At 44.2% G+C, this 25871-nt stretch overlaps 1 protein-coding gene across 1 annotated transcript in view; it reads left to right on the forward strand.

The window, feature by feature from the left end:
- The window catches only part of UNC79 (unc-79 subunit of NALCN channel complex), a 641854-nt gene that overhangs the window by 161477 nt on the left and 454506 nt on the right, over positions 1–25871 (forward strand). The window contains 2 exon segments of the mRNA XM_078660089.1: positions 17428–17658; positions 19697–19887. Of these exon segments, the coding sequence (XP_078516215.1) occupies positions 17428–17658; positions 19697–19887 (422 nt within the window).

Raw genomic sequence — 25871 nt, forward strand, 5'->3', positions numbered from 1 at the left:
CCGAGCGCACGTGCTCGAGGCCAGTTGTACCAGTACCTGACTGTGTCCGTGTCAGTCATTCTTAGCAATGAGGGCCCAGGGCCCCCAACATTACACTGCCCATGTCCCGCCCCGCCATGCACAAGCTGGCAAATGACAAATGAAACGATTCTAGAGCATCGTTTTATTTTTCCTTTGCTTGCTCTGTGCCAGGCAGGGGGGGGCGACGCTCCTCCGCCATTGCAGTGGAGTGGCCACTGACTAGAAGCATTGCTTGCCAGACGCTGATACCAATTCAAGTTTGCCTTGTTTGCACTATAACTTGTTACAAGCACTGTCTCTTTAGGAAAGAATGTCCAAACCGGCAAGTGACCCCATATGTAAATGCCCACGTTATGTATTCTGACGAATACTAGAACATAAGAGCCCTGACTCACCTGGAGACAGTGTAATCTGCCCCAGATCACACATTTAAACATGTGGAAAATGAGATTTGAATAAATATTTCTTGTTCCTTAGCAATCAATATAAGACCAGATATATAAAACTTTTTGTAGGTCGGAAACCGGCCGATTAGCTGAATTGGGCTGAGTGTGGCTACAAAAAAGATTTTTTAGGTAAACACCAAATTGAGATTCTGTATTTAGAAGGAGCGTGTTTAGGGCATCTCTCCAAATACCCAATCGCAGTGCTATGTATTAATGTTTTGCGACCAAATTTCAGTTGCAAAACAGTAATACTTTACTACTAATTCAAAATTGGCAGTAACCCGTTTGCAAATGGGGAATGGGTACCCATGGGACCCCTTTCCCTTTGAGAATGTTAAACAAAATATTTTTTAGGAGCAGGCAGTGGTCCCATGAACCACTGTCCACTCTTGAAGAATAAAACTTAAACTTTTCCTTTTTTTTTGGAAACACAACCCGTTTTCCTTTAAGATAAACAGGTGCATTGAAAAAAATACTTTCTTAAAAAGCAATCACAGACATGGTAGGCAGGATCCTTGCTCCAGAGGAAGGCAAGCCTTCACCTCCCAGTACATCAGTGTAATAAAAATATGTGCTACTGAAAAGTTGGTGTCGGGCTGGATTCACGCGGCTAAATTAAAATGCACCCCCCTCACACACACACACACAGAATGCCCTACAAATACGGTGGTTATGGCTATAAAATAAAATATTTGCTCCTTAAAGCATGGTATCATGGAGTAAAGATTGTCAAATGAAGAAGTAGGTGTCAAATGAAGATATAAAGACCTATTTAAACCGTTTATTAACTAAATATAAACGGTTTCGTTTGAGGGCCTATTTAACCGAGATGTTTTAATTAGTGTAAAAAAAACAAGAAGGTTAGTGGGAACTTGGACACCACCAAGTAGACACATCGGGCCAGTACACCGCCAGTCAGCTGTTAGCCACCCAGCTCTCCGTAGTCGATTCTGTGAGGACGAATTGTTGCCCAATGGGACAGGGCAGAATGTAAATACTGCCTTTGAGTGAGTACGGTGCTAATTCGACGTCAGATTGGCTGTGATGTGGAAGAAGGAAACGTGAATGTTGATTAGATGAACGTGAATCAGTGCGGGTCCAATGGTGTTTGTGTGCTCGAGAGATGATTGGCTTTCATGCCTGAGGAAAAGGGCCTGCTGATTCGACAGTATGATTGTGATGTCACAGAGGAATGTCTGCTAGGTAACCTAGTGACGAAATTCCAATCAATCCTAAGCAAGAAGGCAGAGTGTGCCAGGCGGCCTAGTGTGAGGGCTCACAGATGTTCTTTTTCTTTCATTGGAGTCTGTGACAGGCACAGCGTTGGCAGACACCTCTGAGGGGGAACACGACCCCTGAAGACCAGAAACCTTATGAAACTCACAGGCTTGAGTCCTCTCTAGCCTTGAGCCCCTAAGGTCTCCCATCCAGCAGCATGACGCAAGGAAGGTGTTTCCTCCATATGAAGCAGGAGTTGGGTTCCTACCAGGTTGCAGAACGTGACTGATTTTTTGTGTTTCTGACAAGAATTCCAGGTAGCATAAGGAAACAGGAATTTTTGGTCAGTGGTCCCGATTTCCTAGGCCACAAAACAGGTATATCTGGCTTATTTTTTCTAATTGTACCTTTGCTTTAAAATCATTTTCCAAATCTCCCATCCTCTTTTTGCAGCAACATTTCAGCAATAAGCAAGGCTGTCCCTTTCCAAGGCGTCCTGAACCCCAAGATTTGTTTTCATATTGGGTGTAAAGGGTTTTCATTACACCCCAGTTTTCCAATTACAGTGTTAAAAAGGTAAGAAAAAAATGAAAGCACAAATGGCGAGGAATTCATTACACATTTCTAATATCCAGTATCAGGCACAATCACCAGTGTCCTTCTTTCTCCACAACAGCAACATCCTAGTTGTTCCAGTTGTCATTTTCCCCTCTCACTGACAAGAAGCGAGTGAATTGGCATTTGCTTCACTGCACAAAAACAATGACATGACATACAACCAGGGAGTGGGTGGAGGGGGCGCGGGGGTAGGTAGGTGTAGCTGAGGTATGTGGCTCTGATTATTCAGGCTCTAACAAGATCACTAATGCAAATTACTTAAGGAGAATCTGCCTTCCAGATTTTATGTTCAGGTACAGAACAAAAAGGAAAATAAACATGTGAACACTCCATTGAAAATTACAGTAAACGAGGACACATGGAGGGAAAGGGCATACTTAAAGTTAAATACGAGACGTTTACGAGTCTTAAACTCGAAATAAAGCAAAGCTCCAAAACCCTGGAGGTGACCGGCAGTGGTTAAGGAGGACAGCCCCGACTGCGGACGTGACTTTGCATCAGTGTTCCTGCTCGTGGGACTTTGTTTAGGGATTGCAGCTGTGGAGAGCACGTGAATTTAAAACCCTTCATCAGTTTCCTTCCAGTAGTTTCGCTGTGGAAGAGGACGCAGCTGCCACAGTTAATATTTTCCCATGAGCTGCAGCAGGGCCGAGGTCCACCAGGGTTCGTGGAAACTAAATTCAGTCCTGAAAATCAAAGGCTCTGTATTTTTGTTGTGCTCAGAGAAAGCAACAGGCGTCCTGGCGTTGGAAGGTTTCTTTTAACTCCAGAATTGCCTCTGTATTACAGCTTTTTTTGGCAGATTTATATAGCGCGAACTTGACCCGAAGGTATTGGAGCGCTTTACATGAGCACCAGTTATGTTACACAAGGACGCATTCATATTTTTGGTAGGCACCCGGAGATTAGGCGCCAGATGTAGGACGGCCAAAATAGCGCCCCGCAAAATGCGAGCCTTTTGCGACTTGTAATTTGGGAGGCGCTATTTAGAGATGTACAAATGAGGTTGCAAATAGAGAGGCTCATGAATATCAATGAGCCTCTCGCAATTTGCGACCCCATTGGGAAAGGCAGGCCCTCCCAGGTATGGTGGCCGGCTGCGCTCAGCAGACCACCATGTCTGGGACTGCTTTTAAGTAAAGCAGTTTTTTTTTTTTTAAATGCAGCCTGTTTTCCTTAAATGAAAACGAGATGCATTTAAAAAAGAAAAACGTTAAATGTTTTCGTTTTATTTTTTAAGGGCAGGGAGTGGTCTCTCGGACCACTGCCTGCCCCTAAAAAATATTTTTCCCTGCGTTTGCATAGGCGAAGGGGTCCCTTGGGGACCCCTTCCCTTTTGCCAGCCCATTACCACCCTCTTGAATAGGTGGCAATTTGCGAGTGTTTTGCACCCGCAATTGCGGACAAAAAACATTCTTACATGGGGTTACACTAGCTATTAGGAAGGGAATGCCCCTTCCTACTAGTGAGTCGCAAAACCTTATTTTGCGAGTCTCAAAAAATTGCGAGTCTCAAAATAGGGTTTGTACATTCCCCATGCTGTTTTTGCATGCGCAAACTGGTTCGCAAACCTGTGTGCTCATGCAAAAATGGTCGTACATCTGGCTCCAAGTGATTTGCCCAGAATCACAAGATGGGGAGTCAACCCGAGGCTCGAACCTTAGTTTCCCAACTCCAAAGTCGGCTGCCCAGCCATGAGAGCACATCCTCTTCCCAGCTTTTGCCTAATCCGGTACATTCTTTTCTTACCGATCTGTGCTGAGAGGGTGAGGTGGCACTGATAGGCACATGTAGATGTATGAACGAAATCTATTGCTATGGATTGCAAATTTACATTTGAGCTTATGCGTCAGCAATCAATCCTTTGCTCTACTAGTGGTGCAATATGCACTCAAATGAACCCACTATTGAATTGTTTTAGATATTGAACTTTTTGAAAAACTTTTTATTATTTCGTGGAGGTAGTACATGTCAAAACAGATTGCCGCGCATCATCAGACAAATATTGACATTTTAACTCATAGGCAGAATACAACCCTTGTAATCTTGCCTAGACGAAATTTAGAGGTGGCCATCTAGATTGAAATCGAAAGATTTTCAGACAGGACAGGTGTCTCTTCAAGGCCGGAAGGCCTCGAGAAGTGTCTTGTCTCTTCAAGGCCGGAAGACCTCGAGAAGTGTCAGTCACGCCAGGAGTGTCTGACATAAGACTGTTCCTGTCTCGCCTCATTCACCTTTCCAGAGTTAACCCACTTCAAGAATTCTCCTGGTATCCCTCCAGTGGAACCTGTCTGACATTGGTGGCATCTTCCAGTTAAAGAGTGCCAGCTACATAAAATTGTTGACTCTTGCTCCATTCATCAAGTCAAGTCAAGTCAGAATTTATATAGCGCACTACATACCCAGAGGGTCTTAAGGCGCTTGAGGAAGGGGGGGAGGTTTACTTATCGAATATCCAGGTTTTAAGTTGTTTTCTGAAGGCTAGGTGGTTTTGAGTAAGGCGGAGGTGGATGGGAAGGGAATTCCAGGTTTTGGCAGCTAAGTAGGAGAAGGATCTTCCCCCCATGGTGGCTTTGTGGATGCGCGGAACAGCGGCGAGGGCTTGGTTGGATGAACGCAGCTGGCGGGTGGGGGTGTAAAAGGAAAGGCGCGTGTTGAGACAATCAGGTCCAAGTTCGTATAGGGCTTTGTGTGCGTGGGTGAGGAGACGGAACGTTATTCTCTTGTTGACGGGGAGCCAGTGAAGGTCTTTCAGGTGTACGGAAATGTGGTCTGTGCGGGGGATGTCTAGTATGAGTCTGGCTGAAGTGTTTTGGATGCGTTGGAGTTTTTTCTGCAGTTTTGCGGTGGAACCGGCGTAAAGGGTGTTTCCGTAGTCCAGATGGCTTGTAACCAGTGCGTGGGTAACCGTTTTTCTTGTTTCGGTGGGGATCCAGCGGAATGTTTTTTTGAGCATGCGTAGGATGTTGAAGCATAATGATGAGACGGCGTTGACTTGTCTGGTCATCGAGAGTGAGGAGTCCAGGATGATGCCCAGGTTCCGTGCGTGGTCCGTCGGTATGGGGGCTTTTCCTAGGGTCGTTGGCCACCAAGAGTCGTCCCAGGCGGAAGGGGATGAACCTAGGATGAGGACTTCTGTTTTGTCCGAGTTCAGTTTCAGACGGCTGTGCTTCATCCACTCGGCTACTTCTTTCATCCCTTCATGTAGGTTGGTTTTGGCGGTGGTTGGGTCTTTGGTGAGTGAGAGGATCAGCTGAGTGTCATCAGCGTAGGAGATGATGTTGAGGTTGTGTTGACGTGCGATGGTTGCGAGGGGGCTCATGTAGACGTTGAAGAGGGTGGGGCTGAGTGATGATCCTTGCAGGACGCCGCAGATGACTTCGGTGGTCTCTGACTTAAAAGGGGGGAGGCGGACTCTCTGAGTTCTTCCAGCGAGGAACGAAATGATCCAGTCCAGTGCTTTTCCTTGAATTCCGATGTTTCTGAGGCGTTGTATCAGGGTGCTATGGCAGACTGTGTCGAAGGCTGCGGAGAGGTCAAGGAGGATGAGGGCGACTGTGTCTCCATTGTCCAGTAGTGTTCGAATGTCGTCTGTTGCTGCGATGAGGGCGGTCTCGGTGCTGTGTTTGGCTCGGAAGCCAGACTGTGAGGAGTCGAGTGATTTGTTGGTTTCGAGGAAGGCGGCGAGCTGATTGTTGATGGCTTTCTCAATGACTTTGGCAGGGAATGGGAGGAGCGAGATGGGGCGGTAGTTTTTTAGTTCGGTGGGGTCAGCTGTGGGTTTCTTCAGAAGGGCGCTGAGTTCGGCGTGTTTCCAGCTTTCTGGGAATGTGGCGGAGTGAAGGGAGCAGTTGATGACATCTCGGAGATGGGGTGCGATAATGGAGTCTGCTTTGTTGAAGATGTGATGGGGGCATGGGTCTGTGGGGGATCCTGAGTGGATGGAGTTCATCAGGCGAATGGTGTCTTCTGTGGTGATTGGGTTCCAGTCGAAAAGGTTATTCGGAGGAGGTACAGGGTCGGAGGTGAGTGGGGTGGACTGGTTTACGGGTTGGTTGTCAAAGCTGTTATGAATGTCGACGATTTTGTCATGGAAGAATGAGGCGAGGGAGTCGCAGAGGACTTGAGAGGGGGTGATGTCGTTAGAGCCGGCTGTGGGGTTGGTGAATTCTTTGATGATGTTGAAAAGTTCCTTGCTGTTGTGGGCGTTGTTGTCTAGTCGGTCTTTGAGTGCTGATTTCTTGGCTGTCCGGATTAGTTGGTGGTGTTTGCGGGTGGCGTTTTTGAAGGCGGCTTGGGTGATAGTGTTTGGGTCTGTTTTCCAAGTTTTCTCAAGAGAACGACAGAGCTTCTTGGATTTCTTAAGGTCATTGTTGAACCAGGGGACGTTCTTGCTTCCTTGCTTGATTTGATGTTTTTTCAAGGGTGCTAGTTTGTCGGCGGTTTGGGTTAACCATTGTGTGAGGTTGATGGCGGCTTGGTTAGGGTTCGTTGAATAGGCAGGGGTTTTTTGAAGAAGCGATGTTGAGATCTGGTCGGTGGTAATTTTGTTCCAATTTCTTCGCAGAGTTGGTTGAGGGTGGTTGTGGCTCGAGGTCTTATTGTAAATGAAGTGGATGCAACTGTGGTCCGTCCAGTGGAGGGGTGTGATGTGAGTGAAGGAGATATGCTTGCTGGAAGTGAAGATAGGGTCGAGTGTGTGTCCTGCATAGTGTGTGGGGGTGTTAACAAGTTGTTTGAGTCCGAGATTGGCGAGATTGTCCAGAAGGGTGGTAGTGTTACTGTCGTTGCTCTTTTCCAGATGGAAATTGAGGTCTCCCAGTAGAATGTATTCTTCCGAGGGGAGGGCGTGTGGGGTGATGAAGTCAGTGATGTCTTCGCTGAATTTTGTACGGGGTCCTGGTGGCCTGTAGAGGAGGGTGCCTCTGAGAGTGGTCTTGGGGTCGGTGTGGATCTGGAAGTGAAGGTGTTCGGCGATAGTGAGATTGTGTTCTTGAGACGCGGATGGTGTTCTTGTGGACGATGGCGATGCCTCCTCCTGTTTGAATGGTGCGGTCCTTACGGATGATCTTGTAGCCATCCGGGATGGCAATGGTGATGTCTGGAGCTGAAGAGGCATTCATCCAGGTTTCTGTTAGGAAGGCGATGTCCGGAGAAATGGTGTCGAGTAGATTCCAAAGGTCGATGGCGTGTTTGTGAACCGAGCGGGTGTTGAGAAGGATGCATTTAAGGTGGTTGGTGTTGGATCTCTGTTTGGTGTTTGTTGGTTTGGTGTGGATCTTGATGCAGGTGAAATTGCAGGAGTGGCAGCTGAAGGGTCCATGGGTGTGTCCTGGTGCTGCTTGGGCGCAGTTAGGGAGTCGGCCGGGGTTTAGTGCTAAGAGGGTGGAGGCGTCGTATGTAATGCGGGAGGGGTGGGTGATGCGGGGACCAGGGGGTCTGGCGCTGGGTGCGGTCCAGTCGCGGACGGGCGTAGACGGGCTTACCTTTGGCGCACCTTCGGCGCGCATGGGGCGCGACCGCTGCGCGTGACCGCTGCGCGAGAAAGCATCTGGCATAAATGGATAGTGGAAGGGGAGGGGCGAGGGTGGGTCAGCAGGGAGGCGGGATCGGTCGGAGAGGACGGGCTCCGAGGCACAAACAACAAACAAAATGGCATCCAAGTCAAATTGCCTAAATCAAGGGGCACACCGAGTGAATGGCGGCTTCACAACACGGTGAAATGAAAGTTAAACACTCGCCAATGCTTACACACAGGAGCGCAATGCTAAGTGGCAACTGGCAGAGACAACAGCTGAGCATGCGTGTGTAGCACCACGATAGTGCTTCAATCGGCAAAGCGCTAGTAAATGAAAATTATGCACACGCTTGGTCTACTGTTGCATGCAGCGCAATGACAAGCAGTGGGTTTAAAAGCACAAATATCACAGGCAGGGATCACAGGCTGGGTAGCAATACGATACCTCTGGAGCAGGGAGCAGGGAGCGACCGCTTCTGAGAGCGTCAGGACGGTCACGACGTTTCTGGGGGTGGGGGCTAGGTTATGTACTTCGTGGGAGGGAGGGTCAGCAGGGAGGCGGGATCTGTCGGTGAGGACGGGCTCCGAGGCACAAACAACAAACAAAATGGCATCCAAGTCAAATTGCCTAAATCAAGGGGCACACCGAGTGAATGGCGGCTTCACAACACGGTGAAATGAAAGTTAAACACTCGCCAATGCTTACACACACGAGCGCAATGCTAAGTGGCAGCTGGCAGAGACAACAGCTGAGCATGCGCGTGTAGCACCACGATAGTGCTTCAATCGGCAAAGCGCTAGTAAATGAAAATTATGCACACGCTTGGTCTACTGTTGCATGCAGCGCAATGACAAGCAGTGGGTTTAAAAGCACAAATATCACAGGCAGGGATCACAGGCTGGGTAGCAATACGATACCACTGGAGCAGGGAGCAGGGAGCGACCGCTTCTGGGAGAGTCAGGACGGTCACGACGTTTCTGGGGGTAGGGGCTAGATTATGTACTTCGTGGGAGGGAGGGTCAGCAGGGAGGCGGGATCGGTCGGAGAGGACGGGCTCCGAGGCACAAACAACAAACAAAATGGCATCCAAGTCAAATTGCCTAAATCAAGGGGCACACCGAGTGAATGGCGGCTTCACAACACGGTGAAATGAAAGTTAAACACTCGCCAATGCTTACACACACGAGCGCAATGCTAAGTGGCAGCTGGCAGAGACAACAGCTGAGCATGCGCGTATAGCACCACGATAGTGCTTCAATCGGCAAAGCGCTAGTAAATGAAAATTATGCACACGCTTGGTCTACTGTTGCATGCAGCGCAATGACAAGCAGTGGGTTTAAAAGCACAAATATCACATGCAGGGATCACAGGCTGGGTAGCAATACGATACCACTGGAGCAGGGAGCAGGGAGCAGGGAGCGACCGCTTCTGAGAGCGTCAGGACGGTCACGACCTGTTTCATCAAACGACGACAGTTTCATCAAAACTCAGAGACATTTTCAAGAGGCTTAGAAGCCCAGTATTTTGTAATTTTATACATCTTTTGAACATGGTTGCGTTCTTCATTACTTGTCCTCTTGGGGCTGTTGGTTGTATCAGTTCAGGAGTTAGGAGTGGCCATCAGTGGGCTCAGTCTTCATGGTGCAGCCGTGGGTTGGTTGTCTGTGCTGTTGTGTTTGGTCAATACTGTGTCTTGTGGGTGTTTGCAGTGGCTGTTAGGGGGAAGGGCGGGGTGATGACTGCTGTCCAACTCTCTTGTCTGTGTGTGGTTTGGTAATGGTTATATGTAGTTTTTGTACGTTCCCTGTCAACTATCTATGTCTTAAAACTCGTATGCATGTGGTCCATAGGTGCTCTGCAGTACTACTAATATTAAGAAATGCAAATGTGTTCTACTGGATTCGATCAGCAGAATATAGGGTTTTGGTCATGGTTTAAACTGCTATCTACAAAATTATAGGTGATTATAGGGGCACATTGAAACAGCATAATGATGTCTGTCGTTGCCAGTTGGTATTTACATAATCAGTGAAACTTCTCCATGTCTTAAAACATAATACCTAAATAGGTACAATATTGTGAATCTAATGGAATATTAATACATATGGAAAACATTTACCCCCAGATTCATCAAGAACACATTTTTATTTTATTTTTTTTATTTTTTTATTGGATTTGTGTAGCAGGATAGACAAACAGAAACAAAAGAAAGAAAAAAAAAATATATATAAAAATACACCAAAATAAAAAAAAAAAAAAAATAGAACTTCATAATAAGCTTACAAATACATGTCTTAAAATAGTTCATTCCATGGCTTATATACATTCTCTTATCAGCAAAAAAAAAACAAAAAAAAAAAAACATTAAACACCGCTGAATTAATTATGTCCCGTTAGTTCTCCAATTAGTTACCGGGGCCCATATCCGTTCACCCATAACTCGCTTCCTAATACCTTTAGATTCATATAAAACATATAAACATAGTTCAATATTATGGATCCCCAACAATCTAGTTAGCCACATTTGAAAAGATGGTGGGTTTACATCTTTCCATCCTGCCGAAATCAGTATGCGAAAAACTGCCACAAAAATAAACATCAAAGCAACTTCATCTTCCCCAAGTTTTAAATTTGCATCTACACCAAAAATCATCAATGTCGGGGATAATAGAATATTGTGGCCAGTTAAAATATCCCAGAATCTCCCTATTTCATTTTTAATAGTCTCAAGACATATACAGGAGAAAAACATATGCAGTAAGTCCGCTTGATCCTCATTACAGCGAGGGCATTTATCATTTTCAGTTAATCCCCAAGCATATAGTTTTGATGGTGTATGATACAGATTAAAAACTGTTTTATAATGTTGTGCACGTAGGTTAGATGCTCTTAATACCCGTTTATTCATTACCAAAGCAAGGTCTAAATCTACCTCTGGATCATTTAATTTGGAAGACCAGTTCGTTTCAATCTTTTCAATATCGCCAGGAGAGACTTCCAATAAACAGCTATAAATAGTTTTAATCTTATTACTATCCCTTTCTAGAATCTTAATCAGTGGCAGTTCCTGTGAGGTAAAAGCTATTGGTCTTAAAGATTTTATAGTACGGGCTAATTGGCCGTATAGAAGCCAATGACTCCTAGGAATGCCATATTTATTCTGAAGTACCTCAAATCCCAAAACCTTCCCTTCTTCCGTTATATCTCCCAGGGTAAGAATTCCCATTCTTTCCCACATCAAAAAATTCCTGTCGTCTCTCAGTTGGAAAAAGATACTAGAATTACGTAACAGTAAGTGAGGGTTAATTCTTGAAACATGAAAAAATTTTAGAACAGTATTCCATGTCTGCCACATACTAAACAGAGTTTTTAAATCGAGTTTTTTTGAAGAATTTCCGCATTAGTTCCCTCCGAAACAGCCCTGGCGCTCTATCACCCATAAGCATTCTAAATACTGGGATAGGATTTTCTTCTAATAAGGATCCAGTTCTTACCTGAGCTTTTGACTGTACTAAAATTTGCATTTGAAGCAAGAGGCATGACCAATGATACAACCGCAGATTTGGTAAGGCCAACCCACCCCTATCCTGCGCGAGGGACATATGGTTAGTCGATCGCCTTATCCTGCCATAGTGCCATATAAATCTTATAAATGTGGACTCCAGCTTTTTCAGGATTTTTTCTTCAATTAGTAATGGAATTGCTCTAAATAAGTACAATACTCGAGGAAACATTAACATTTTAAGAGCATTAACCCTCCCTATCAGAGAAAGATGAAGCACATCAATTCTCCTTAATTCCTTATCGATAGCATTTATTAAGGGGATGTAATTCTCCTCCACTATTTTTTCCACTGAGGCATGAATCTTTACACCCAAATACGTTGCGGATTCTACATATCTATAATCAGTCTTAATTATGTTTTTGGAACAAATAATCTGGGTCTTAGTATCATTTAGCTGATAACCAGAATTTGCACCAAAGACTTTAGACATTTTGATCAGAATAGGTAGTGCCTGTTGCGGATTGGGGGTGATCACAGCTAAATCATCCGCGTACGCCAGGATCTTATTAGAGTATCCATTATGAACAACTGGTTCAATTCTTGGATTGGCCAAGATCTCCTGAATTAGCGGGTCAATGTACAAGGCGAATAAAATCGGGGAACATGGGCAGCCCTGCCGCGTCCCTCTCCTGATGTTTATTATCCCTGATTTCTCACCATTTACCAACACTCTAGCTCTTGGTTCTACATACATCGCCCGAAGGGCTTCGATAATTTTTGGGCCAAAGCCTCTACCAGCCAATATGTCCCATAAAAAGCTCCAATTGACACGGTCAAAAGCTTTTTCTGCATCGAGCAGAATCATTGCCATCTCTCTTCCCGCTGCCGCCCGAGCATCAAATAGGCTAATGGCTCTAATTACATGGTCTGTCGTTCCTCGGCCAGGGACAAAGCCGTGTTGCCACGGGGAGACAAGATTACCAATGATCCCTCTCAGCCGATTAGCTAAAATTTTTGAATATAGTTTAGTATCTGAATTTATTAATGTAATGGGGCGATAGGAACCCGGGCTAGTTGCTGGTTTCCCTTTTTTATGGAAAATTATAATAGTCGTTTCTCTCCAAGACATTGGGACTGCGCCAGAGTAAAAGATCCCATTAAATAGGTCCAATAGTAGAGGTGAAATCTCATCTTCTATAGTTTTATAGACTTCAAGAGGTATACCATCTGGTCCGGAAGCCTTCCCAGAGCTTAACCCCCGAAGTGCAACAAGAACTTCATTCACTGTAATATCTTTATCTAGGTCTTCTTTACACATTCTGTCTAATTTAGGGCCTCTGTCACATATTTCTCCCCCTTCCTTGCTTCCAGGTTTTTCAAATTCGTACAGCCTTTGATAAAAGTCTTCAAATACTCTACGAATATCCTTCTCTTCCGTATACTCTATTCCTGCTTCTTCAATTTTAGTAATAGTAGTCTTTGTCTTCGCTTGCCTTAGTCGAAGGGCTAGGGCCTTACCTGCCTGTTCTCCTGTCTCATATCTTTTAGCTCTTGAAGATTGAAACTCCCTGATAGTCTTCTGTGTTATTTCATTCTGTAGGTCAGCTTTTGCAATCATTAAAGTTTTTATACTCTCTGCACTATCTCTTCCCAACATAATGTCCTTCACATGATGTTCCTCTGCACTCCCTACTTTCAGCATTAAGTTATCAACTTGTTCTCGATCTTTTTTCCTAAGTCTTGCAGAGCAGCTTATTGTTTCTCCCCTTAGAGCAGCCTTGAACGTGTCCCACACTATATTCCGGGAAGCACTGTATCTATTATTATCAAAGAATTCTGTTACCCATTTTTTAAGATGTTCAGTAAATCTTTTATCCAATAATAATTTTTTTTCAAACGACCATGTATTTCTTTTTCTTTTCAGGCTGCTCACCTCATATGTTATTAATAGTGGATTGTGATCCGAGATTACCTTTGGGAGTTTCGTGATATTTACTTTTGACAATTCTGAAGAGGAAATAAGAACATAGTCTAATTTTGTGTGTTTCTGGGCAGGATAGGAAAAATATGTGTACCCCGGTTATTGTGGTTGTTTAACTAGCCATATATCCTGTAATCCATGAGAATTAATAAGAGCATCAACTGAGCGATAAACCTTAGGTTTCCGTCCTGTGTATGGTTTTAGGGTCCCCCAATCTGCCGAGATATTAAAGTCACCTGCAACTATTAGCGGGGTGGGCCATCCTACTAATTCTACCTCTAAAAAGTCAAATATATCTGGATCATCCTGATTTGATCCATAAATTACACAGAGTGTTACACCTAGTTCCATTTCCGCTATTACCCACCTTCCATTACCATCTGCCAGTACTTTTTTTGCCTTTCCCAGAGATGTTCGAGCCAAAATTGCTACTCCCCTAATTGTAGAGGTCTGAGTTGAACAGGCAACTAGCTCAAAACCATTCAGATAAAGCAAATTGCGCTTTGCCCACGGAAGATGGGTCTCTTGTATACACAAGATATCAATATTCTCATGTTTAACTATATAAGCCAACCTCTGTCTCTTTTTCCAATCATTCAGGCCTCCCACGTTTATAGTGCAGATTTTAACATTTGTCATTTATTTGAATTAAGGTTCCAACATCTAGACCCAACTTCTTTTTAAATAGCCACTGCCAACAATTTTGCATTCCTTTATATAGTTGATCAACAATGACAGGTACTAGGTCCATTACTTTGCCATATAACAGAAAAAAAACATTTTGTCTTATCCTACACCACTCTCCATTTTTTCTTTTTCTCCTTCGTCCCTCCCCCCACCCCCCACCACCACTTACCCCGTGCACCCCCACTAGCTCCCCCCCCCAGGTGACCCCTGGATCCCCCCCTACCCTCCCAAAAATGTGAGGCACTCAGACCTAGCTGAGTGTATGATGGAATGCAGTGTAAGCAGTGAGGACTGAATTATAATAAACATCAAGACATTTCTAATTAGTAGCTCCACTTGAGTCTAAAAATTCTTTAGCTTTTATCTCTGAAGAGAAAAACAAAGTCTTCCCATTATGAATAATTTTTAGCTGAGCCGGATTAACCAGGTATGCCTGCATATTTGCGTCCTGAAATTGTTTTATCATTCCTCTCAATCGCCAGCGTCTCTCGACTGTAGTATGGCAGAAGTCTGGCCTCACAAAAAACGAAATTCCTTCCACAGTACGTTTTGCATTAGGTCTTGCCTTGTCAAAAATGGTTTGTCTTAATATAAAGTTCCCAAAATAAATCAAGATGGCTCTTGGTAAATCTCCTTCCTTAGCACCTCTCCTCAAATTTTGCGGTGTACGATGGACTCTTTGAATTTCTTTGGACCAGTCCCATTCGTTGAGCTCAGGAAATGCCTGTCCGAATAATTTAATCACAAATGTTCTGATGTCGGAGCCTTCGGCCCCTTCAGATATTCCCAGAACTCGCAGGTTATTCCTGCGTTGTCGATTTTCCATCTGTTCGAGTTTCCATTGGATGTCCACCAGTTGTGCATTTTGTTGTTTAGTACTGGAGACAGCCACTGCCATATCGGATTCTACCACTACTATCCGATCTTCCAGATTAGCGACCCTGTCGTTGGTGTTAGAGCATGCCTTTGACAATTTCCGCACTACGCCTTGCATCTTTTTCATCGCAGAGTGAGCCTTCTGACTATCTCTACGGGTTTCTTCCCGATGGGCTATAATTTCTTGAACAAGAACACATTTTGCTATTCCTTAAAAGTGAAAAATACCGATTCGCTATTAAGGAATAGCAAAATGCTATTCATCAAGAAATCACTTCAAAAATAGCGATTTTTAATAATTCCTTAATTGCGACTCGCAAATTGCGAGTCGCAATTAAGGACTATCTCCAGGAATGAATGGGAAGACAATCTCAATTTGCTAATCGCAATTAGCGATTCGCAAATTGAGATTGCGATTTCAAGGGTGCAGGGTTGTCCAAAGGACACCCTGTTGCACCCCTGAAATTGATGTGTGCACATATGTTGCGCACACACATGCCCTTAGGGCATGTGTGTGCGCAACATGAAACTTTGAAAATGGACTTTAGTGCATTTTTCAAAGTTTTTGCTATTTACCACGTAGTTAGACTTCGCGGTAAATAGCGGCCCCAGATGCTAAATACGCAATTTTAAAATGGTTCATGAATTGCATTTAAGGAATCTCAAATTGAGATTCCTTAAATGCAATTAATCGCAATTTAGCGATTTCTAGAATTGTGATTTTTGCATTTGGGATGATGAATCCCAAGTGCAAAAATAGCGCTCGGAAAGGGCCAGATTCTCAGAATCTGGCCCTTTGCGAGCCGATTTTAGTTTGATGAATCTGGCTGTTGGTCCCAAATCTCAATCTTTTACGAGGTACATTTATAAAAAAAAAAAAGTGATTCATTATAAATATTTATGTACGAACCTCCAGAAAATGCTAAAATGGAACATGCAGGTAGAGCAAGCAAAATCCCTAGTTCTCAATGCTATAGTAGGCCTATTGGAATTTGAGAGATTATTGTGCCAATCATTGTTTCCTGTTATAATGGGATAAAAAACGATGGTCCATCCCCAGGTCTTACAAGATGCCGAGATCCTTTGCCACAATAGAAATAATCCTTGAGACCATGTAGACGGGTGTTGCCTGAAATATTTGTTGACCCTGCTAAGTCTTCTATGGGGCAAGCAATACGGTTGGAATACAAATTAATATCTTGGCAATATGCTGCCGAGCCCAGATCCTTGTACTGGGGTGAATGTATGACATTGTTCTACATTCTGTCCACCAACTGTGTTTTTTGCAATTTTCACCCCGAGTGGGCTGGGTATGCTCAGACGTGAGTCCCAGGCTCTCCACACCACTGGAGTCAAGCTATCCAGGCTGATGAAGGCTGATAGCCAGAAACCGGTCCTTGGATGCTTGATTCCGGTCTGGGAAAGACATGGCTTGGTAGTTCGGACTGGACTGTTCCCATGAGGTGCAGGGTCAGAGCTGATTTGCATATAGCCAGTGTCTAACCCAGGGTGGTGTGGAGTGCAAAAAAATTATGGATTTAGGCCCAGATCCTTGTACTGGGGTGAATGTATGACATTGTTCTACATTCTGTCCATCAACTGTGTTTTTTGCGAGCTTCAAACATTGAGATATTTGAATGCACTCCTTGCTAGTAATCAAATGGAAGTTGCCAGCTGTTGCTTCCAAAAAGTGCCAAATAGTGAATTAAAAAGGGCGCAAGACGTAAGAAAGCAGATAACTGCATTTAGGGTGTTCTTCTTGTACACTCCTCAGGAGATAATAGCACTTCCTAAACTGTCAGCATTGGAACTGTGAGCTGTGTCATTTGAGAAATCCAAATGTAGTGTTCTGGTTTACATTGAATTAAAGAAATGAATAAATCTGTTTATATGGTAGAGGGAGGTGGAAGGAGTTTTTACAGACAATTGCAGGAGTGGCCCGTCCAGTTAAGAGTGGGTAGGAGTCGCCACACGACGACAAGGTAAAGTTAAATAACAATAAAGACAACCACTTACCTTGCGCTCGCCGTGAGGCAACCAAACTCAGAGCAGTTCTGGAAACAGCAATGATACAGCACCACAATAATGGGATCTCTTGTTGAGTCTAAGGTGGAAAATCGTCAAATATACATATTTTGCTTGATTGTATTTTCTTATGAGATGTACAGCAACACTTTTTAAAACCAGCTATATTTACTTATGGGATCGGATCGCGGGGAGCAGCCAAACAGTTGTTCACCAGTATACACTTTTTAGACATGGCAATAGCAATAGGACAATTCTTAAATATTGCAAAAAGTACAAAATTTTTAATAGAATGTATTTTTTTGCTTGACTTCATGTTTTTATGCAGTGGTTTTATCGTTATGGATGTATGTTTAGTATGTTTGACTGACTCATGACTTAAATACACTAAATCTAAATCAGAATTGGACACAGAAGAAACCATTTGAAAAAATTGAAGCAGAGTTTCCGCTTGGAGGTATTACAAACAGACACAGCATCTCAAGAGAAGGATTTACAGAGACATTGTCCTCTCTTTTCTCCATTGTTCAGGTGAGCCTTTGCACGCCTAGTGAGAACACACCCACGGAGAGCCTTGCCAGGCTGGTCAGCATGGTGTTCCAGTGGTTCCACTCCACGGCCTACATGATGGACGACGAGGTGGGCAGCCTAGTGGAGAAGCTGAAGCCCCAGTTTGTCACCAAGTGGCTGAAGACCGTGTGCGACATCCGTTTTGATGTCATGGTTATGTGCCTGCTTCCCAAGCCAATGGAATTTGCAAGGGTAAGCAAGACCACCTGAGGCTTTTGTTTCTAAGTCTAATGGACACACACACACACATTGTGTACACCAGACCCATGAGTATCTTAGGTGGTTTTCAATAGAATACACACCTATATATGAACAAATAATGCATAGGGTATCCCAAGGAGTGTTGGGAATAGGTGGGAACGTTCAGATCCCCTACAGATTTTACATTCTCAATGATATTTGGTGCATCAGACAACCCCCTGCACTGTGGGATCAATGGATGTGCCCCAAAATTAGGGTGCAAGTTGGAGTTGTGTGCTGTGCACCGCTTCATTGTGAAAATTCCACATTGTATTTGATAGTTGTAAAATGATTGCATGTGCCAGAAAATTCAGCTTGTTGTACGTCAACTCTTTACACCTTTACCCTCAAAATACGTTACCCACGTTGTAGTGATGATCCCAAAACGTAGTGAAATGCGTCTTTGTAGTAGGGAAATGTTTGAGCAAGGTCTCTTTGAAAGAAAAAGTCACCGACAGCCATGTAAACAACAGACTGTGCTTGGCATCACTGAAGATAAGGAGTGAGTGTTTCACTTTGACATTACATACTCACAGCTACTGGAGGTGTACTCTTCTGTAGAGGGTCCTGTTAGCCAAAACTGGCAGCGTAAAATATAGTTGTGACACCCTGCCAAATGCCAGAGCAGATTGAGAAAGATTAGAACAACTTATTTGAATTTAGTTTGCATATGGGCTACCACTTTCTGCAATAGCTGAAGCTCCCACACAGGGTCAAACAGAATTTTGCATAGTCGAAGGGTTCTGTCCAAACTAAACCATGGAACTAGCTTTTGAGCTCTACTCTTTCTTTCCTTTGCTTTCTAGTAGAAAAGGATCTTGCTCCCTCTGCCTACCTTGTTACCAGAATATATTAGCTCACTGCTCCATATTGTATATCTAGGGCCTGATGTACTCGAAGCCTGGCCCCAAAAAGTGGTTGCACACAGTGCACTAACTTTTTCCTGACCAGTCTTTAACTTTGCAGTGCTATCTATGTACTAATGGGCTGCATCACAAAGTTTCCAGGTAAAGGAGGTTCAGAACGAACTGCCCAGGGTCGGCCTTAGGTATGTGCAAGCTGTGCACCTGCACAGGGCCACCAAACCCCATGGGCCACCACGCCAATATATATCCTTAATATAATAATATTATGAGGATTGGTGCATATTTGCATGGCGGTCCCTGGCAGGGATTTGGCGGCCTCCGGCTCTGTTCCACTTCCAAACACCCTGACCCCCACCCCCACCCCCACCCTTCACTGGCCTCCACGCTCCGCCCCGCCCAGACCCCTCTTCCGGGGCCCCCTACCTACGCTCCCTGCCCAGGGCCGCCATGAGCCTAGAGCCGCCCCTGATCTGCCTAACGGATATTAATTAGTCAGGTCGCTATTTGTGGCAGATTTGTGACCAATGTGATTTAGTTTGAACACAAGGATGGTTTCCTGCAAAGAACAGACCACCAGTGTTTACATTCCCAAAATAGAACCTTTGTTTTTTAATGCAGTGGTGTCTCTTAGAAGAACCATTGATGTTTTAAATTAAAAAAAATCCCAGTTGAGAACACTTTGGCAGAAGCATGTAGTGGTCCTTTGCCTCCTCCCCAAGGGTCTCCTGTTCGATTTCCATAGGGGAATCTGCCCACTTGAGACAGCTTCCCCTTTCGAAATCTGTTAGATTTACCTGGTTCACACCCCTTCCTAATTGCTCTTCAGAAGAGGGTTGCATGTTGGAAAAGACAATTGCTTTTACGACATGCAAAACTGATTTAGTACAAAGCAAAAAGTCATTTTACTGCTGCAAACCCTATTATTTTGCAAATAATATAGTCCTATAATCTCTAACTGCTTTTGTACCGCTGGCCCTTAGCTGTTCTGCTTTCTCCTGATTTAAGTCTGTTCTGGTCATTCCAGCACACCATTATTGGTACCAAAGCTCAATAAAAGAATACATTTCAAGTAACTGACCGGTGACCTTTTGATATTTCTTGCTTTTGTAACACAAAAAATATAGGTCGGAGGCTACTGGGATAAATCTTGCAGCACGGTGATGCAACTCAAAGAAGGTCTGAATCGCATTTTGTGCCTGATTCCATACAACGTCATAAACCAGCCGGTCTGGGAATGCATCATGCCGGAGTGGCTGGAAGCTATCAGGATAGAGGTGCCGGATAACCACCTAAAAGAATTCAGGGAAGTTTTAAGGTAAGTGTAAATGATCTGGAACCACAGTGGTAACAGGTGCAGTCACCCTCAAGTGGATTTTCATTATTTGCTATGCCAGAAAGAGTGGGTAGAGTGGTAGAAGGAAGCAAAGAAAAAAGTGGAGATGTAGGGAGGGGATGGGATGGGTTAGTGGAAAATGGGAGCCAGGGTTTATAGGGTAAGTCAGGGAAAGCAAGAGGGAGCTGGAGAGACACAGAATCAAAGTAAGTCGATGGTACCATTGATAGTGGTTGGAGATGTTCGACTGATTTATTGATATTGAGTTCCCAGCCCAGGGAACTGACCTCAGCATCCTGCCTCCACATGGGGGATGATAGCACTTATGACTTTCATAGTCAGTAATTGCCCTAGGGTTAGTTGAACCCTTCTATATTCAGAGACGCTTTAAGGCATTGGCAAAGTGGGCTCTGGCCCCAGCCTTTCAGGGTGCCCCCTCATAGCCAGCTTTGTTCTGCAGAGAGCCTTGTCCCAATGACCTTGAATAATTCTCAAACATATTTTTATTTAACTACTACTTTCCTTTAATTTATTTTTAATGAGTGTGATGTGTGAGAGTGCATTACAGATATTTTGCAGAGAAATGTTGTGTTTGTTTCATGCAGTACAAAAGGGGGTGGTGATGGACGGAGCATCTGAATCAATCAAACACTCACACCCAGTCAAAAGATCTGGGTTTGATCCATCACCGTTCTTTAGCCCACTCTGCCACCCCAGTTCAGACATGGCTATATGCAAATCAGTCTGACCCTGTGCCTCATGGGAACAGTCCAGCCCGAACTGCCAAGCCATGCCTTCCCTGGACCTGAAAGAAGCTTCTGAGGACCGGTTTCTGGCATTCCAGCCGCCTTCAGCCCGGCTTACTTGAATCCAGTGGCAAAGTGAGCAAGGGACTCACGTCTGAGCACACCCTGCCACACTTATGGCGGCCAAAGCTGTACAAAAGGGGGTAGTGATGGACGGAGCATCTGAATCAATCAAACACTCACATCCAGTCAAAAGATCTGGGTTTGATCCATCACCGTTCTTTAGCCCACTCTGCCACCCCAGTTCAGACATGGCTATATGCAAATCAGTCTGACCCTGTGCCTCATGGGAACAGTCCAGCCCGAACTGCCAAGCCATGCCTTCCCTGGACCGTAAACAAGCTTCCGAGGACCGGTTTCTGGCATTCCAGCCGTCTTCAGTCCGGCTTGCTTGAATCCAGTGGCAAAGTGAGCAAGGGACTCACATCTGAGCATACCCTGCCACACTTATGGCGGCCAAAGCGGTACAAAAGGGGGTGGTGATGGACGGAGCATCTGAATCAATCAAACACTCACACCCAGTCAAAAGATCTGGGTTTGATCCATCACTGTTCTTTAGCCCACTCTGCCACCCCAGTTCAGACATGGCTATATGCAAATCAGTCTGACCCTGTGCCTCATGGGAACAGTCCAGCCCGAACTGCCAAGCCGTGCCTTCCCTGGACCGCAAACAAGCTTCCGAGGACCGGTTTCTGGCATTCCAGCCGTCTTCAGCCCGGCTTGCTTCAATCCAGTGGCAAAGTGAGCAAGGGACTCACGTCTGAGCATACCCTGCCACACTTATGGCGGCCATGTGTTTGTTTCATGCAACATCCCTAAAAAAGTTTCTTTCAGATCAAAATAGGACCTCACATATGAGAAATGGAAGGGTGTCACAGAGATTATTTGTAATATTATTAGTTAGCTGCTGTGATACAATATTGAAAACACACATCACTATCCCTGAATATTAGATGCAAACGTATTTAGAATTTGGACAAGTGTGTCTGTGCACTGTCAGTGACTTGTCCAAACAGGGCATGAAAGAGCTGAAGATGGATCATAAATTCAAAGGTGTTCCGAAAAGGAGCCCCAAAAATACCTTTGGCCCAGGACCCCAAAATCCTTAAGATGTCCCTGTATATTATGCATCCATCGAGTCAGTTCGGTGGTCTTTTGAAGTGTATTCAGAAAGTTGATTTAGGTAATAACACTTAATTGAGACCTGCAATCAAGTCTGGCCAAAGCCTTCCTGGTTTTTAATAATGAGGAGTTTGGCTCCCCATTTATTTGATTACTCAGTCAAACAGCTTTGATGCAGCTGCCCTGCGCTGTAACATTTTCTTCACACTGGAATATTACGGATACATTACATCCTTGTTTAATTTATCACACATTACACAGGCATTATGTAAAGAGACCTTTTTTTTAGTATTCTGCTCGCACACAAAAAACTAGGCTTAAAGCCCTGAATTGTTTGAGAAGTAAGTTGACTAGTGTGCGTTTGGTCAAATACTGTAAGTTCACTTACAATGATGGATTAGGAGTGGCTGACTTTTTATTAAGACTATTGCACCTTTTAATTGCTAGTCAATAATGATTGGCTCTTTGGTATTGGCTGGAGCCCAGCTTATAGCTGGAAGCTTTGGGACATAGGAAACAACTGTCAATCTTTCTTCTATAAGTTGGAAACACACTTGGTGAGCTTCCTTTAGCTACAAAGACAGTCCTTCCTGTGTGAAGAAAATCCCTGTAGGCAATAGGTTGCCAAGATTGGCTAACGGGGTAACTCCACTGTGGGGGTGCGCAGGCATGCTCCAAGTTACCCCATTTCAGGGATTCAACCATTGCAACGTGCATGGGATCTGTACTTTGGACTCTGGCACCTCTTTTAAGCACATGAATCAGACAGAATACCCAATAAGAAGATCTCAAAGTTTTACAGCACTCCAAGCATTAATACACCTCATACAGTTGCCGCACTGCGATCTACCACGCATAGTGACTTAGACCTCTTAGAGAATGTGGATTTTCAGGCAACACTTTTGACCCCCACCTCAGAGATAGCAACCTCATTCAAGTACTTTATCAGGACCTGATCATTGTGTTGTAGATGAGATTCGTGTCTAATGTGACATCCATACAAATGGGCTGCAGTATTATCCAGGTATTTTGGAATGCAGTGATTGTCTTCATCCCTCAAATAGAGCTATTGAATATAATAGAAGACCTGGACAACAATAGACATGGAAAGATTATCCCTGGTGTTGGCTTAGTGTTAGTTAAGAGATATTGCCCAACAGTAGAGAGCATCAGAGGCTCTGAGTCATAGCAAGTGGAAATCAAGGCTGGACTATTGCATGTTGCAAGAAGGACCCTTACACAGAGCCCTTAGATTCCTTCAGAAGCCCAAGAGGATGTTGGGGCCATGGATGACATACCTAGTTCCCCCTGGGAAATGTATTGGTTATACTTATTGTTCTGTAACCTGTATTTGCAATGGGCTGTTTAAAGCATTTCAGGTTGTTTGGTATTAAAAAAATATCTCTGTATGAGTCGCTTAGGACTGATCCTGAACACAGAAAGGCTTGGATGCTTTGGATTTATGTTTAGCGTAAATTCAACAAAATAATTAAACTATAAATACATTGATCCCCCTCTCCGTGCACAGGGGTTACAGATCAGTTGAGGAATTAGCTGTTGTAGAATTGACTCCCAAAGATGTTTCCCCAGAATCAAAATGCAATAATTTGGAGGCACTGACGTTTGGAAAGACACTTCTCAGTTTCAGCTGACAGCAGACTAATGAACAGGTCCATTGGTGTTCGGTCTGATTTTCTTGAGTTACCATTCTATACAACTTGCACACCAGTGTGATAGAATGTGCATGTAATACAAAAGTTTACCTTATAATAATTAAAAGGTTCGTGGTTTTCCGTCACATATACTCTTTTGATACTTTCCCAGAAAGTCAAGATATTTTTAGGAAAAACTAATTTAACAAAGCCTTATTGGACTGACCCAAAGGTTATTGGAGTATGCAGCTTAATATGCATTTGCACTTTTTCAGGGTATGTTATGTCAAACATTTTTGTAGAGTGCTAAAATGTCACAAGGTAATCCAAGTTAACTAGGTTTCTGCCAGCATATAGATACATACGTTTTGCAGTCGTTGTTGGCTTACCCGGGGAGTTCCACAAGGACTAGAAATTTCAGATTTGAGGCACTTGTTTCAGATGGTGCAGGCATGTTCCAGAAACTAAGACCAGCCATTGCTTTGGAAGATTGACTAATATTAAAGAATGCCTGAGAGAACATGTTGATGTTATTCTTTTCAGCACAAAGGGTTGATTTCGGTTCTCCTATTGATATAGGTGAAGATTTTGCCTTTGCTATTTTGTACTTTTTACAGTCAGGCATCAATTTTTTGGTCGGGCAACTTAACGGTGATGTAGTCTAGTTTTGCTCTGACGTTCACAGAGGAGTCTGTAGCCATTTTGCTTTCTGATTCGAAAGGCTGGATATATCTTGGCGGTGTGGTGCAGAAGCGACCAGAATTTAAAATGCCGTTTTCATTGTGTACTATCATCATTGTGGAGTGGATTTTTACTTTCAGGGGTTTCCCATTGTTTGTCATGGGAACTTGGCAAACTTGAAAATTGTGAGCAGGTATGGCTGTTCTGTCAGCTTTTACTTGGAGGTGACTTCTAGAATTTATACTGTGGAGCTTTTTTGGCTCTTTGGCTCCATTTGTAGTTTTTTTTAGTTCTTTAGCGCACGTGATCTCTTTGATGCAGACTATGCACATGTACGGATAAGCTTCGGATGGGATACTAGCTTTCTGTGTATGCTCCCTGTGTCATTAGACACATCCCACCATGAAATCTACTTCTGCTAAGATATCAAGCCTCTAGATTCCTACATCTTTCAGTTCACCCTCTGCTCGACTGCAAAATGAAATAGAATTTTTCCTGCTTTTTGCAGTTTCATTCTGTACCCAGCACTTACTAGGGCCCTGATCTGTACCGCATTATGATGACCAAAATGTTCTGCACCCCTTAGGCCAACACAGATTAGAGTCAGCTTCCATTTCCTGCTCTTCGGAGCCAGTATCCCATCACCATCTCTCTGAACTGAAAATATGACTGTAGCTGAGCCAAGACTTTCTTGTTCAATACTGGCAGGGGAAAGGAGTCTTCCCTCTTAGAGCCAGGGCTTTCTTGTTCAATACTGGCAGGGTGTAAAGGAGTCTTCCCCCTCAGAGCCAGGACTTTCTTGTTCGATACTAGCAGGGGAAAGGAGTGCCTGCCCCCTCAGAATGCTGCCAGGAGTTCAATTAACAGGATGGAGCACCCCACTATCCATGCTCGCATTCATGCTGTATCCGTCGCAAACAATGTTTGCTTCGAGCTGCTCTCACATCACATTGCTGCTTCCACGCCTGACCTTGGCAGATGGGGAACTTGATAGAAACAATCTCAAAAGAGGCACCTTAGCTAGGTGTCCCGTATTCCATGTGGCGACTAATACACTTGTTGGTATTGAACCTGTAGAAAGTAAACCATCTGACCGGCAGCCATCTTGAAGTGGTATCGAAGGTAATCACCACCAACAGAGGGCTCCAGTTGTCTAACCCTAAACCGATATTAATACACTAGTCCTAATGTATACTAAATGCGGAACGGAGAGAGATTTATCTTAAACTTATGAAATTCAAAGTCTCACTTTGTGCTACATTCAGAAAGGAGGGTAGCAGCAACCCAGTCAGTTGCTCTGGTGCAGTAATTCAGAGGGAGTGCATAGGCTCTAGTTTCAGAGCACAATTTAGAGAAAGTGAGAACAAATGAGTACGTAGAGACATTATTTAGAGTGATTTTGCTGTACAGGTGGGTCGAGCCTTTCAGGAGGGAGAAAACATTGAAGAGAGTTGTAGATAAAAGAGTACATTTTGTGTATGCATGTGTATTTTCAAGCCCTAAACAGATGAGCTCATAATTTCCTCTGAATACCATTGCTGTTTCCCACGTTTCGTTTTAATTTGCAACAATGGTCCCTAAAAACCACACCCTACCACTTTCTTCAAGAGAGATGAGAATGCTGAGAGATGGCAATCCAGTATTACAGCTAGTATAGGGGCAAAATGTTGACCTGAAGCAGGTTGGGAAGGATGGTGGGGGTGGG

Source organism: Lissotriton helveticus, chromosome 9 (assembly GCF_964261635.1).
Source record: "Lissotriton helveticus chromosome 9, aLisHel1.1, whole genome shotgun sequence".
Lineage (NCBI taxonomy): Eukaryota > Metazoa > Chordata > Amphibia > Caudata > Salamandridae > Lissotriton > Lissotriton helveticus.